Source organism: Colletotrichum paranaense (genome assembly GCF_030867605.1).
Source record: "Colletotrichum paranaense strain IMI 384185 chromosome Unknown Scaffold_3.1, whole genome shotgun sequence".
Taxonomy (NCBI): Eukaryota; Fungi; Ascomycota; class Sordariomycetes; order Glomerellales; family Glomerellaceae; genus Colletotrichum; species Colletotrichum paranaense.
Genome location: NW_026848961.1, coordinates 1,170,807 through 1,185,495, shown reverse-complemented (window position 1 = coordinate 1,185,495; position 14,689 = coordinate 1,170,807). Strand labels below are relative to the sequence as shown.

At 52.4% G+C, this 14,689-nt stretch overlaps 5 protein-coding genes across 5 annotated transcripts; 4 read left to right on the top strand and 1 right to left on the bottom strand.

Moving 5' to 3' along the window:
• Positions 1-638: 638 nt before the first annotated feature.
• CPAR01_03942 (mitochondrial import receptor subunit tom-70) lies at positions 639-2,715 on the bottom strand (the record flags this gene model as incomplete). The annotated part of the gene is made up of 3 exons (XM_060488226.1): positions 639-877; positions 929-2,396; positions 2,524-2,715. 3 exons carry the CDS (start codon positions 2,713-2,715, stop codon positions 639-641), a joined length of 1,899 nt encoding a protein of 632 aa, XP_060352432.1.
• Positions 2,716-3,390: 675 nt separating this feature from the next.
• On the top strand, positions 3,391-3,558 carry CPAR01_03941 (uncharacterized protein; the record flags this gene model as incomplete). The annotated part of the gene is made up of 1 exon (XM_060488225.1): positions 3,391-3,558. One exon carries the CDS (start codon positions 3,391-3,393, stop codon positions 3,556-3,558), a length of 168 nt encoding a protein of 55 aa, XP_060352431.1.
• Positions 3,559-5,520: 1,962 nt separating this feature from the next.
• On the top strand, positions 5,521-6,407 carry CPAR01_03940 (aminodeoxychorismate lyase; the record flags this gene model as incomplete). Its single annotated transcript, XM_060488224.1, has 2 exons — positions 5,521-6,227; positions 6,290-6,407. 2 exons carry the CDS (start codon positions 5,521-5,523, stop codon positions 6,405-6,407), a joined length of 825 nt encoding a protein of 274 aa, XP_060352430.1.
• A 1,454-nt stretch (positions 6,408-7,861) lies between these two features.
• Positions 7,862-9,324, top strand: CPAR01_03939 (eukaryotic aspartyl protease; the record flags this gene model as incomplete). Its single annotated transcript, XM_060488223.1, has 3 exons — positions 7,862-8,254; positions 8,316-9,185; positions 9,247-9,324. 3 exons carry the CDS (start codon positions 7,862-7,864, stop codon positions 9,322-9,324), a joined length of 1,341 nt encoding a protein of 446 aa, XP_060352429.1.
• A 2,190-nt stretch (positions 9,325-11,514) lies between these two features.
• On the top strand, positions 11,515-13,653 carry CPAR01_03938 (uncharacterized protein; the record flags this gene model as incomplete). Its single annotated transcript, XM_060488222.1, has 1 exon — positions 11,515-13,653. The coding sequence occupies one exon, from the start codon at positions 11,515-11,517 to the stop codon at positions 13,651-13,653; it is 2,139 nt and encodes a 712-aa protein (XP_060352428.1).
• Between the last annotated feature and the right edge of the window lie 1,036 nt (positions 13,654-14,689).

Sequence of the window (14,689 nt, the reverse complement as noted above, 5' to 3'; positions counted from 1 at the left end):
TTTTTGGTCCCCTGGGCCCTGGGGGTCGTAAAGATTATGGAAGTGTTGTGGTTTTTGCTGTTTTGGTGGGTTTTCGATCACGAAGTATGTTTTTGTGAGTGTGAATAGCATGCCTGGGGCGGGGTCGTCAGTTAACCTGAAGAGCAACTAAGATGGGCATCATGTTGCGTGGGTGGTTGTATGACTTCTTCTGCTTCAAATCTGTCCTTTCACCGCAACATGTATTCCTCTTATAGAGACACCAAAGCAACATACGATGGACTCATATGCAAGAAGGAATATGGAAATGGCAAAAGATGATTGACAGTGGACTACTTCTACAATGCTCTCACCAATGTACGTAGAGTGAGGGAAGTCGGATTATGTACAACGTAAGGGTTTCAACCAATGCCTCCCCAGCCGTACGTATGGAGCCTTGGACTTTGCTCTCCTTTCCCAAAGCCTCCCTCACCGACCAATAAAAAAACGACTCAACGAGGTGGGCGGCTTGCCCGCCTTGATATTTTCCCCTATTATCAACCAAGAGCCCTTTGTCTTGGCTATCCGCTCCCCCATCTGCTAAGGGATCTGCTGTTTTCTTCTTACACGCCGCCGTGGGTGAGTTTTACATGTTTCGTGTTCAGGACGTCATTGGCCCTTTACCGGGGCATGCCACCCGGGCCGATGCCCTGAAGCTTTGCCGCCAGCTTGGGGTACTTCTCTTGGACCTGGAGCTGCGTGCGGGTCGCCTCGGCATAGGACAGGGCGTTGACGATCTCGCCCTCGGTGCGAGCGAGCTCTGCAGCGCGCTCAAAGTACTTGAGCGCCTCGGTGACCTTGCCCTGTTGCAAAAGGAGCTGGGCCATGGTGGCAACGGCGATATCGCATTCGGGGTCGACTATCAAGGGTCAGCAATTGCACTTCGTACAATGGAGGAGTCTGAACTTACTAATGAGCGCCTTCTGGCAGAGCTTCTCGGCCTCACCAAAGTCTTGCTTCCACTGGAACAAGGTCAGAGCCTTGTTGATGAGAGGAAGGACGTTCATCGCCATGGGCTTCGTCTTCGACTCCATCTCGATGGCGCTGTCGAACTTCTCGATAGCCTCCTGGAAGTTGCCCTGGTCCAGAAGTAGCTCGCCGTAGTAGTTGTACACATCGGGAACCTCCTTGAAGTTCTTGATGCAGCGGCGGAAGGTCGACATGGATGATGCAATAGATCCCATCTTGTACTGAGTCACGCCAAGCTGGATGTGAGAGAAGATGAAGTCGCGGTCCAAGTCGATGGACTTCTGGTAGTCCTTGGCGGCGTCGGAGAATTCGCCCTTGATGAAGTGGAGCTGAGCGCGGTGGTAGTAGATATCAGGGTCTTCGGTGTTCTGCTCCATGGCCTTCTCGAAGTCCTCAGCGGCCTTCTCCGGGGCACCAAGCTCGAGGTTCATGCTGGCGCGCTTGATGTAGCTCTGGGTCATGGAAGGGTCGAGCTCGATACTCTTGGTCAGGTCGACCATGGCATCGTCGTGCTTTCCGAGCAGACAGCTGAAGGTACCGCGCAGGTTGTAAGCAAGAGCCTCGAATTCGCCCAGGTCGCCCAACTCCAACGCCTTCTCAAAGGCCGCTCTGGCCTCCTCGTATCCGTCGCCAGTCTTCTTCTCCAGAGCACTCAGGCCGACTTGGAGTTGTCCCTTGCCAGTCTCCTCGGACAAGGCCACAGAGTCCTCGAGTCCAGCCGGACGAGGCTTGACGCGGAAGCTCTGGAGGTAGTTGCCGACAAAAGTGTGACTAGGAAGCTTGTTGGGCCGGCTGGCCATCATCTCCTGAGCCTTCTGCTCGGCGAACTTCTTAAGCAGGCGCTCGACTGACTGGGCACTGCTCTCGTTCTTGAAGCTATCGATGATGCAAGAAGCAGTGAAGTCGAGGAGGGCCTCGCCGTACATCTTCAGGTGCTCGTAGGCGTTAGCGCGGCGGTTGAGTGCCTTGACGTATTCGGGGTCAAGGTTGATGGCGGCAGTCGTGTCTTCGACGACCTTGTCCCAGTTGCCGAGGGCATTGTAGCAGGCGGCGCGGTTGGAGTAGAAGATGGGGTTGGCCTTGCAGAGAATAGCCTGGGAGTAGAGGTCGATGGCCTTGTTGTAGTCCTTGCCACCGTAGGCTTGGTTTCCGACATCCTTAAGCTTGGCGGCATACTTTTCCCGCTCTTCGGTAGTGAACTCGGCAACAGTCGCCTCGGTGATCTCGGGAAGTTCGTCGGCGGACTCGACGCTGGCTGCTTTGGATGATGCAGGGGCTGCGGCCTCTGCAGGTGTGGGCTGCTTTTCGGCATCTGCTGCAGCCTTCCGCTCGGCTTCCTTTCTTTTCCTTCGCTCCTTCTTGCTGAGCTTTGGTGTCGAGTCTGTCTTCTTCAATCGCACTTGAGTTAGCTTTGCTATTTGAGAGAGGAGCAATCTGGTGCTAGTAATAGACGCCAAGATCTCGGTAGTAACGGGTGGAAAAATTGGATCGCATGACGACGAGGGTCGCGAGGATAAGATGGGAAGCATGACGTACGGAGTCGCTGTTGAGGAAGTAGATGACACCAGCACCGGTAGCGACGACGGCGACACCCGCGGCAGTGTAGACAATGGCCTTATTATCCGAAGCCCATGAGGTGATGCGATCCCAAAGACCAGAAGACGAATCAACGGGGATGACAGTCGGAGGGCTGGCCATGGGAGGCACGGACGGCAGGGGATTCGACATGATGGCGACGAGCCCAAGAGCAATTGAGAGAGAAAGGGAAGAAAGGTATCAGATGTGTTCTAGGAAGAAAAGTCGCGAGGTCGAAAGGAATGTAATTAATGGGCTGACCAGTGTGGTCGATGATGTAGAGGGTGCAGGAGCTGCAGGTGTTGTTGCTCTGTTGCTTTTGCTGTTGCTGTTGCACTTGCGCTGGGCCAGGAGCTTCCGGACAGTAACCGTCCTCAAAAAATTATTGCGCGACGGGGAAGCTCGTGAGGAGTTTTTCCGGGCAGTTGCCTCTGCTTGGTGCTGTCATTCATCAAATCAGCTTTGCCTGAGGCGATTTAAGAGTGGGGGCGCAAGGGAGGACCGCCTATACATCTGCACACTACGTAACCAAAGAGGGTCCCGATTGTCCTTAAGGCAAGGGTGCGTTGGTCAGCCAGAGCCGGCGGGCGGCACCCAGCATGCAGCGTGAGCCTATGAGGTAAAGTACCTTGACAGACAAGCCATGTCACCGCATGGACTCAGAGGGAAACTGAACTGTGCTTATTTTGGTATCAAATAACAATAAAATCTCTCCAATGTCTTCTCTTTGGAAAGGACAACCTCACCTTTATACAACGTCAGTTACATTAACTCACATAATGTAGTCTCACTGGAAACAAAGGGGGTTGTCGCATACAATGACTCTATATGTCGAAGACATGTCACCGTTGCCATGATGTCTGTTTGGTAAAACACGGTGGGTTACGCCCACCATTACAGACCATCACCAAAACGACTGAATGTCTACCATGCTATCCCATATCATCTATCGCATTCCGCCTTGTTTTCTTTACCTACTTTACCTTCCATGACTGACCGACTCCTTCTAACTTTTGATACTCCAAACTGGCATCTTCTAATTTACTATGATCTATACTGTCTCGCTCTGACGAGAACTACATGCAAGTGACAGATCTTGTACAAACAAGTTCCAATCCAGCTGAACCCATTCCCCATGAATCATCTTGAGATATGACAGGCCAAACACAATTCAGACAAGATTATCTTTGACTCCTCACCTCCCAGTTGGTCACTGATTGAGTCACACTTTGCTTGTGGTCAGACATCGGGTTGACGGCCGGTCGATTGGCAACCATAACGTACGAAGTGACACTGTATTCCGGTGATATCGTTTTGATTTGAAGAGTTGCATCCTTTCTGTTTGAAAGGCTGCGGTCAACCACCACAAGCAAGGTACCAGATGCCAACATGACACATTCACCCACCCCCACCTACGCTCGCTGGTCCAGTAGAGATGAGGAGGGGCGGCACTCTCTATAGATAACAGACAGCGTCACACCAGACTTCTTCAATTCAAGTATAATTCAAGCATAGGAAATGCCCGCTTATGATTGGTCGGCTGTTTTGAGTCGCAGAGGTGAGGCAAATTTGGCTTGTCCAGAGGTCCGCAAGCCCACGATCATGATCTATGAAGTTTTGAAATGCCCAACTAGTAGACGTCCAAAGTCTTCAAAACAGTCACAGGACTCTTCAACCATCTAAGATAAGGTGAAGTAAGCTGACGGTCATGTGAAAGAGTGCGTTGAAGTTTCCGAAATGGTGGTTGAGAGATAACGATTGCCTCACGAGATTCCAAGACTATTAAAAACATTGGGTTTTGTTTTGGGTTGTGATCACAGCCTAGTAGTACCACTATGAAGTAGAACCATGAGGGACTTCAAACTCGGAAAGTAAGGGAAGTCTGGCACCTTTCCGAAATGGAAATATGATGCCGGCAAGGGTAGACACTATCACAGGATCACCAAGACTTCTCCCGGGTCTCGACAACCTCGCCTCGGACACAGCATGACACGACTGTGGCGATATCGACTTCCACATCTCCCAAGTAATTGACAGGTCAATTGTATCGTCTGCTACGTATGTAGGGTGGTCACACCGAAGTACTCCCGGCTTCTCATCCTAAAACATTGGGCAATGGCTTATGGGTCTCAAGGGGCAACGTCCTTATGATACATAGTTGAATCTAGATTTCTTCAAGCCAATAACTGGAGATTTTGGTGCATATAAGTTTGAAGTCTTGGACGTATATATGTATGGTGCAATCTAATTCCTATCTTCGACAGTCTACTAGAGTCAACGAGGCCTTTTCCTTGGCATGGCGGAAGAAGGAGTTGATATCGAGCTTCCTACCAGCTTAGCTTAGTTCATCAGGAGAAAGGATCCGACATCCTTCAGATAACCATCTCAGGACATCTTGATCATCTCAGCTCTTATTCTGCTTGATGTCGTACTTTGCAGTCACTAGTCACTAACTTGGATGGTCTCTTGCTTATCCCAAGGCGATCTGTCCATTCTGAAAAGAAGGCGCTGGCTTCTTTTTCTAACTCCATATTGGCTCGCAATTTCTGAACTCGTAGGTTCTCCGAATGGCTGTTTCATCTGTTGCCCTCGAATCATCGATTCACCTGTAATTGTTGTAACATCAATCCAGCGATGTTCGGTGTTCGCTGGTGAAGAACCATTGTGCTGCTTACATAAACTTACGGGAGATCATTGCGGCCCAAGCATCTCCCGCTGTAACCCCGGTATGAACATTTCTGAACCAGGGTGGTTCTTGCGGTCACATTTGTACTTAACGCTCTTGAACTCAAAACCCGACTTTTGCGCTTCTGTTCTCTTCAAAATACGTCACCGTACTCTTTCTCTTAAGCATCAGAGAATACTATTCTCCGCTCGCGCGCTCGCGGAACTCTCAAATTGTCAATTTCAACCATTCACTGCATCAGTCACCAAGGTTGACACAAAAAGCCCAGCACCATGGCCAACTTCCAGTTATTCACATCGCTTCGATACGACCCTGGCTTGATAGGCGTACCGAAGCGGCGCCTGGCCAACGCAGGATGGAACGCCAAGATGACCTCACCCTTCTACATGCTAGATCTGCACCGGGATCGGATGCTGCGGGCTGCCACCTATTGGAATTGGACCCCTGCCATCGAGGCTATCTCTGGATCGGACGGCCTCCAGAGACTGACTGAGGCGATTGAGACTTTCTTGACTCAGCATGGAAGAGAGAAACCATTACGAGTCAAAGTCTTGTTGACCTCAGAAGGACGCCTCACCTGCGAAGGATCACAAGTCCCAGCGGTGTCGCTTGAGAACCTCTTCCCAGAACGGCTTCCCTCCCCAGGACAATCGACAGAAGCGGGCTATCCTTTGGAAGAGAATCCCATGATAGTAGTGGTTGATAACACAAAGACCATACAATCCGAGTATACCCACTACAAGACTACAGAGAGAAATATGTATGATACAGCTCGTAGTCGAGCGATTATCAGCCTGGCAGATCGCAAGGAAGTCCTTCTCGTAAACTCAAAAGACGGGTCTATCATGGAAGGTAGCCTGACAACCCCATTCTTCTGGCGAGACGGCAGATGGGTCACCCCGCCGGTGGCTGCTAAGTATAGTCCCGAAGGTGGGAGCGGTGGCCAAGACGGGACCACCCGTAGATGGGCACTTGAGCGGTAAGTCAGCTGCTATGCCATTCCCCGCCAACATGGGATGAGCGTTTGACTAACTTAATCAGTGGGTTGGCCGTGGAAGAAGAAGTCAAAGTTGACAGCCTTGTTGGAGGAGAGCCATGCTGGATCAGCAATGGTGTCCGAGGCTTTACTTTTGGGATCATCAAGCTCAATGACGCCTAAAACCTCTTGAGGTTAGAACGAATTCACGGTCCAAGCTGAGCGGGAAAATACCACGAGCCCAACAAGGTAAAATGTTGACCAGTCGAAGTTCCCAATTTCTCGAGATAGAGGACACGACTTCATGTATTGACCTTGGGCTTCCCTTGGCATTTGAGACAAACCGCATCATCGTCCATCTAGTGCTGCTGCACATCTGCCTGTTACGCGTTCGTGCAAGCTATCGCGGCACATCGGAATGGAACCTCGTGATTAGACCCGGCGGCTAGGAGAAAATTCATGGCATAACCGGTTCATCTCCAGCGATACCATGGGCATGATCAGGAGGCCTCGTCTGCTTCTTGTGTCTTGCATCGTGCTTGGCAAGGTTCCCAGGAGCCTGGAGTCGATCGCCGCCAAGACGGGACATGGCCCGCTAAGCTGATCCTTGCCCCGGAGCCACCGTGCGGCAGTTCGTTACATCATCGGCGGCGGGGGAGGACCTCATCTCTTGGCTTGATTTGCTCGTCTCTTGAAGTCGTTTTCTCCTGACTGGCATTTGGGAGCTTTGATCTTGGTTCAGTTTGTGCCTGGTTTCGCACGTGTCATTCGTCATGCTAAGTCTCGGCAGCTCTCTGGACCGGAGAGCCAAGAACAGGTTGATGGAGAGTACAGGCGGATGATGAAGCTTTGACCGAGAGGTCGGCACCTTGACATCGAAAAGATGGCTCCGCAACTCGCCATTTCCACTGCGTTTCCCTCCTGTCTTCCCCCTCTCAACCAACTCCTCATATGGCTCGAGTCGGCTCAACGCAGACTCCACAAACAAGTGACGCCCCTCTTCTTCCTTATCAACTGCCTCATCGGGTTCGCCCGAGGGCCGACCTGTTTCTAGCCCCTCCCCTTCAACACAGCTCAAGAGCACGGTCAGAAGGTCCGAATGCGCATTCGCGAGAGCTCGGTTTCAAGCCTGCAGTTGCACCGCCCCACCATCCCTTGTCTTGCTGAGAGCTGTCACACTTACACACTGCCGGCATTGGGCTCTTCCCTGGTCTGCCGTGACAAGATACATAACGCGATCCCGGTCGAGCTCAGCTCAGGGTTGTCGTCAGCGAAACAATAGCTTGTTGTCTTATAAGAAGTCTCGACGGGCCAGCGCATGATTGACATGCTATCTATCTCCTAGGTGATATCTCCCCCTCATCACATCGCAAGCGCTATCCAAACAGGTTTACTGCCTACCATCGCACGTTCGACCCAAATAGTCAGGTTCATCGAGTGCCGTCCATCCGAGTCGTCATCGTCGCTTCTTGACCGTAACGGGCAGGTATTTAAATCGTCACCCTGATCCGCCAAGCTAGTGTTTAAGCTCCCTTGTTATAACCACTTGACCTAACCAACCAACCTACACACACACACACACACACTCACACTCACACTCACACAATACAAAAAGCTCATTTTCTCAAGCATACAAGATGGAAGCATTCCTCAAAGCTCAAGCCAAGTTCAAGGCCGACAAGGGCCTCTCCAAGATCCCCGTCATCGCCAACAAGAACTACCAGCGTCATGGCACAAAATCCTACGTCTACCTGCTCAACAAGTTCAAGTTCGAACCAACAAAGCCAGGCCCCTATGTTCAGACACGAAGAATGGCTCAGAGAGGGCTTGCAGCTCCCGGGTTCAATGCTGCTGTCGGCGGTCGTGTCTCCATGAGCAAGGTTTTGTCCAAGAAGACTGGCGACGACCAGCACGGGGATGTTACAGCCGAAGACCAGCAATATGACTCCATGTACCTTTGCGAAGTCTCAATCGGCACGCCACCGCAAAAGTTCAAGTTGGACTTTGACACAGGTTCTTCTGACCTTTGGGTATTTCGGTTCTCTCTGGCAAACTATGTTACCAATCATCTTCACTAACAGCGCATGTCAGGTTTTCTCGACCGAACTTAGCAGCGCCACGCAGAAGGGTCACAACATCTTCGACGCCTCCAAGTCCTCAACTTACAAGAAGCTCGACGGAAAGACGTGGAAGATCTCGTACGGCGACGGTAGTTCGGCGTCAGGCGATGTTGGCACCGACAACCTCGTCCTCGGAGGGCTGACAGTCGAGAACCAAGCGATCGAGTCAGCCTCGCAGCTCGCAGACCAGTTCTCCCAGGGCAGCGGAGATGGTCTTCTCGGTCTCGCCTTCGGGTCTATCAACACCGTCATGCGCGATGGCAACTTCCGCGACCCCGTCGCCACACCCGTCGAGAACATGATTGCGCAGCAAGACATCCCCAAGGATGCGGAGCTCTTCACCTCTGCGTTTTATAGCGAGCGGGACGAGGCGAAGCCGCGGTCTTTCTATACGTTTGGCTGGATCGATACGGATCTCGTCTCGGCCTCGGGCGAGGATATCCACTGGACTGACATCGATAACTCGCAAGGGTTCTGGATGTTTGAGTCCGGGTCCGCGAGTATTAACGGCAAGGCCGTGACGCAGAGCGGGAACAAGGCCATTGCAGACACAGGCACGACGCTGGCGCTCGTCTCAGATGAGGTCTGCGATGCGCTGTACAAGGCGATCCCCGGTGCCAAGTACGACGACCAGCAGCAGGGTTACGTGTTCCCGACGAGCACCAAGGCGGACGACCTGCCCGAGCTCAAGGTCGCCGTCGGTGACAAGGAGTTTGTGATTCAGAAGGAGGACCTTGCGTTTGCGCCGGCGAGTGATGGGTTCTGGTACGGCGGAGTGCAGTCGCGGGGTTCCAACGAGTTTGACATCTTGGGTGATGCGTTCCTGAAGTCGATTTATGCGGTAAGTGGCATTGTTGATTCCGATCAGGCAGTGAAGTGAGATGAAGCTGACTTTGGAATAGATTTGGGATCAGGGAAACACTCGATTTGGCTGCGTTCCGAAGATTGAGAAGACGCAGAATCTCACACCGCCGTCTTAAAGCATTACGGTATTGTGTCACAAGACATTCATGAAGTCATTTGAGCGACATGTTCCTCTAGTGGGACTAGATACGGATGATAATGGACTTGCAACTTTTCATTGAGTTTGCCTTCCTCGTGATCAACTTGAGGGTGATTTGCATGAAGAACTGCAAAGCCTCAATTTCAGACTGTATTTCACCCGAATTAGCTATACGCTCATGATATGCTCCACATAACTCTAGGACACCATTGTTGTGAAGGTATTTAGCTAGTAATCAGGCTTCGTAGAGTTAGAGTGTTCAAAGCCGAGCGGTATAGACAGGCGAGTTCTAGCGACAAGACATTGATAGCTCATTGAGTCACAATATTATAGTATCACTGTTGACTTTCTTTTCGAAAGACCTTGTCTACCCTGACTTAGTCTGTTGCGGTTGTCATCATCCGCTTGTGTAAAAGCTAATTGCAACAGTGTGATTGTCTGTGACGAGATGAAAGATTCAAGTATTGACTCAATATGAACAGAAGTCTCCAAAATATCAATGATGATTTGGGCTACTTCTACCAGGATATCAATACACTCCGTCCACATACTCAAGGTTTGTAGAAAGGACGCAGCAGCTTTTCATTAAACCATGCCAATTCACCCGCCTCGCGATTAACTGTGTAGTTAGAAATGCATGCAGTGAGTGGTCCTTTGACTCTTGGCTCGGATCTAGGTTTGTTCTCTCAGAGAGTCAAAAAGTTGTCATCCCAAGCCAAGGTTTGTGGGAAGACACATGGTGAGCACGACGAAGTTAAGGTTCGGTGCCAGATCGAGATAGATCCTGGGCCGTCCCAGCGTCTGAGACCTGAAACGGCATGCCGGCGCATCACGCTGGGGGTTTGGAGAGTATTAGACTACTTTCGGGGGGGGGGGGGGCAGCATGGAAGGTGAAGCTCGACGGCCGGGACATCTGAGACTCCTAGTTGTATGAACATATTATGGTGTGAGGCGTTATAGAGGCATGTAGAGATAGTTGATGAACAACAATTTCATGTATGAGTTGATGCAGATAAGGTAATTGATCTAGGCAGAGCGACGAATATCAGAGTGGGTCAATTCTGATGCGGTAAGCATGTCTGATTGGTGCGAGAGCCTCACGTTAGTCTCCCGAACATTCCAAGGTACCCGTACCTCGAACTCAGGTTCCTTACCTCACAGCTTTCGAGGTGATTTTAGTGGGCAGCTCTGCTCGCAGCTCTCCACAGCGGGCACGTCCAGCTGGTCCAGGCCCCAAACGGCCCAAAGCAACCACGCAACGTCGCACGCCTGGTGAAGTGAGCCGGCAACAAGGAGAGAATCCTACTGGCTGAGAGAGGTACCAAGATACCTAACTACCTTAGGTAAGGTGTTTAGGTACCTCGAGCCAACAGAGCGGGCAGCTCCAGCCACGGCTCAAGGAAGAGACGAAGAAAAAAAAATAACACCACACTTTTTTTTTTCCAGGCCCAGCACCTAACGAAACGGGTCGGAAGGATGGACTGAGGTGCACCACCTGGGCGTGCACAAGCACCAACGCCGCCAGTACCAGCACCTACCTACTGCTACCGTATACCTGCTGCACCTACACCTGCACCTGCACCAGCTGTCTGTGAGGTGGCTCCGTCTCCGTCGCCCGTCCAGTCCGTCTTGGTTTTGTCGTCTGGCCGAAATCCCTCCCTCCCTTCTATCATCATCACCATCTCCACCCCTGCGATTCCTCCTCGCACCCAAACCCTCCTCCTATTCCCAGGCTTCCACTTCATCTGCTCTTTCATTAGAAGCAGAGAGGTCAGAGGAGACGACACGGGTTCAGCTCCAGCTCGTCAACAGCATTGCGTTTTTTTCTCTCCCCCTCCTCCCGCTCTGCTTTGCTGCTCACCCCACTGCCCGACGAACCGGTGCTGCTACTGCTGCTGTGTATTTTATTTAATACGCCTTCTTGGCTGTCTGTTTGCTCCATCGCCCTCATTCTTCGCCAACCGCAGGGCGGTACTTGCTTTTCCCCCTCTCTTCCATTCATCCATCGTCCGCAAGCATCGCATGATTGTCTCGACATCCTTCCGCCGCCGCCTCCGCTCCTCGAGCCTGTCCTATCCGTCAACTTGAGCATCGCCCCTCGCTCGATCTCGTACCCAGCTCATCAACCAACAGAGCCAGGCACAGGCAGCTCCTACAAAGCTTCAACATGGCCGCCCCAAGACGCCGAAAGATTGGTCACAGAAGACGCATCGAAGATGAGGAAGACGGAGAAGGTGGACCTGACCAGCTCGAACTCGATGATGACTCTCTGACCGAGGGTTCCATCATCAGCGACGACCACGATCACGGCAACGACAGCGATACGAGCAACATCGATGAGGCTTCTCCCGTTACCCCCAACCCTAGGAAGTCGGCTGGCAATGGAAATGCGAAGTCTGGTAGCCGGAAACACTCGGCCCTGGCCCCCTCGACGACCAACAAGGCCGCACCCGATGCCGAGGAGCTATCTGTCAATGACCGGTCCGAGCCCGTTCAACCAGAGGCACAGCTTGACGGAACCGCATCTCCTCCAAAGTCTTCTGCCCCTCTCGTAGTGAGCTCCCACTCGTCCCGCCCTGCCGAGCCTGTCAACGAACGTCGTCGCCGGGAACACGAAGAATACAAGCGGAGAAGGGATGAAGACCCCGCCTTCGTTCCCAACAGAGGGGCCTTCTTTATGCACGATCATCGTCATGCCGGACCCTCTGCCAACGGCTTCCGGCCCTTTGGCAGAGGACGAGGACGCGGCGGCCGTGGCGGAGGCATTGGAGGCCCCTATGCACCCATCAAGTACGCTGCCCAGCAAGACTCTGCCCGTATCCCGGCTAATCCGCGCAGTCAACTGCACAGTCCGACCGATCCTCTCACGAGCGGCCAATGGGCGCATGATATGCACGAGGCCGTGACCGAACCGCCTCCCTCGAGACATCCAAGGCACCTGCCCGTCGAAACTGAAGGCCCGGCCAACGGCAACGGCTTCATCCCAACGTGCCCGTCCAACCCCACCCCGATCAACCGGACTTTGTCGACCGAGCGACACATCGGAAACGTGCAGGTCAGGGTGTCTCTTCCCGTTGTTGGCAAAGCTCCCGCCGCCTTTGGCATGCCTGTGAAACAATACACCAAGCTTCCGGATCATCGGCCACCCCTTCGCCGTGACAAGCCTGTCCGCATCTCCTTGCCCGATAACCCGCCCAAGTACATCTTCCCAGCTGTCGACCGATCCTTCATCTTTATCCCCCGGGCGATGCGACCCAACCAACAGCGGACCCGAGGTAAACCTCGCTCTGGACTTGGCTCCATGGGAGGCTTCTCCCGGCGGACCAGTGTCTTTGGCGGAAGCTACTACGGCAGCGCCTACTCTCCCAGCATCGCCCTTAGTCGTCGCTCCTCTCTCGCTCCTGATGGGCGTGACTACTTGTTCTCCCCCACAGGCTCTGTCATGTCGCGGGCCCCGATTCCGGTCGAGAACCCCCGACCAGTCGTCCGCCTCCCGCCTGCAGCTCACCCGAATCAGCCATTCGTTGGACAGGACGGTTATCCTATGCAGCCAAATGAGACATCTATCAATGACTTGCCGCAGCCGCAGACGCACCCGTTGCCACAGAAGCCTGCTTTCCAAGAGAGTCGCCCGAACTCGATCCCCATGCACCAGCCTCGTCCTCAAAAGGCCGTCTCGGTCACGAACATTGAATCACCGACCCTCAATCAAGGCCCGCAAGCCTTCCAACAAGCTTTCCATCAGCAGGTTCCTCTCCAGGTCTCCAACGGCATGCCGCAGGAAGCCCACTCGCGACAGCCGTCATATCCCACACAACACTCTACCGGCACGCCTCTTTCCCAGATTCCCGAGAGGGCAATTCACGCGGCTCCGTTCCAGCCAAACACCTTCCAGCAGCAGCAAAACTTCTACAACCAACCTTATCCTATGATGCAGCCTCAGCAGCCGTATTACTACCCTGGGCAGTACAATGGCAACAATATGGGACCTTCTGCTGCAGCTCCATCCTTCGTTCCCTCGGGACAGCCAGGTCAAGGCCAAGGGTTCCCTCCTCAAGCCCAGGCAGACCCCGCGGCTGCACAAGCAAACGGCCAAGGACCGCCGGGTCCCAATTTGGTAGCTCAAGAGGTCAATGGTATGGTGTACTACTACGATGCCACCCAGATGTCCAACTATCAGCAGAGCTACCAGCCTCCTCCGCAATTTGGCCCCGGTGTCAGTGGTATGGGCGGTATGGTGACTCCGAGCCCGGACGCCTTTTACTACCAGCAGCCAGCTCCCGGGATGGTGTACTACTCGCAATAGGTGTACGGGCAAATGCCTTCCTAGGTTTTCCCACACTTCCTACCGCCTTCCTTCTAATCCTTGTAATTGTCATTGTCGGCTCTCTAGCCGTCGCTATACCCTCTTCTCGTCGGACGGCCGGACGGGGACAAAGGGCAGGAGGAAATCCACAAAAAACTTTGCGGTGTTTGAACTCTATGATTATAGTATTGATAGGAATGAGCGCTCTTGATCTGGGTTGAATTGGTACACTGTTGGAGGATGGGGTTGTGAGGTACTTTCGCTGTCCTTTTGAGGTTTTACTTGACTTCTCCTGTTCCAACGTATGGTTACAAGCATATCTTGGTCAAAAGGAGGAGAATTCCTGCGGAATTGGTGGAGAGCGAGCGAGAAGCGGTCGACAGAAAAGGGGGTTTCCCTCCTCCTCCCTGGTTCCTACAACCTCGCTTTGTTCTCGAATTCAAGAAGTTCCTCACACTCTGTCTCTACCACATTCTATCATCTTTTCCAGCCTATTTCCATCCGTCCACTTCACGTCGCCGCCTTGTGTTTCTGGCGTTTCTGAGTTTTTTCATAAAAATCCCCGGGCCTGTTTTTATTGGATTCAAAGGCGGATGATTATCGGGGAGGCTATTCATTGTGTTTCTTGAGCGTCTATACATTTTGCTTCTACTCACCTTTTCTTTTTGCTTATTGATGTTCGCAACGATGGCTGAGTTCTTTTACCTAGACGTTCTTCCACACACTCTTTACAAAGTAAATACTCGAGAGCGGGATCGGTACACAATACTGACAACCCTTTCGATGTCGTTTCTAACTTTTTTCTTTTCCTCGTTTTGTTTCTACTCCGTTCATGATCCAATGAAAGCCTAGATCTCTTTTCCCCGTTCCCATCAAGGTATTCCTTTTTTTATTTTCTGTTTACGCTACTTATTGTTTAGGCAGCGCAATTGTACTTGCTGTTTTTCTCAAGTGTGTATTGGAGGAGGAGGATGTGGTGGAAAAGTTCTGACAGTATCCTAAATTCGTATTTGAAGATGTGAGGGGTAAGAGGAGG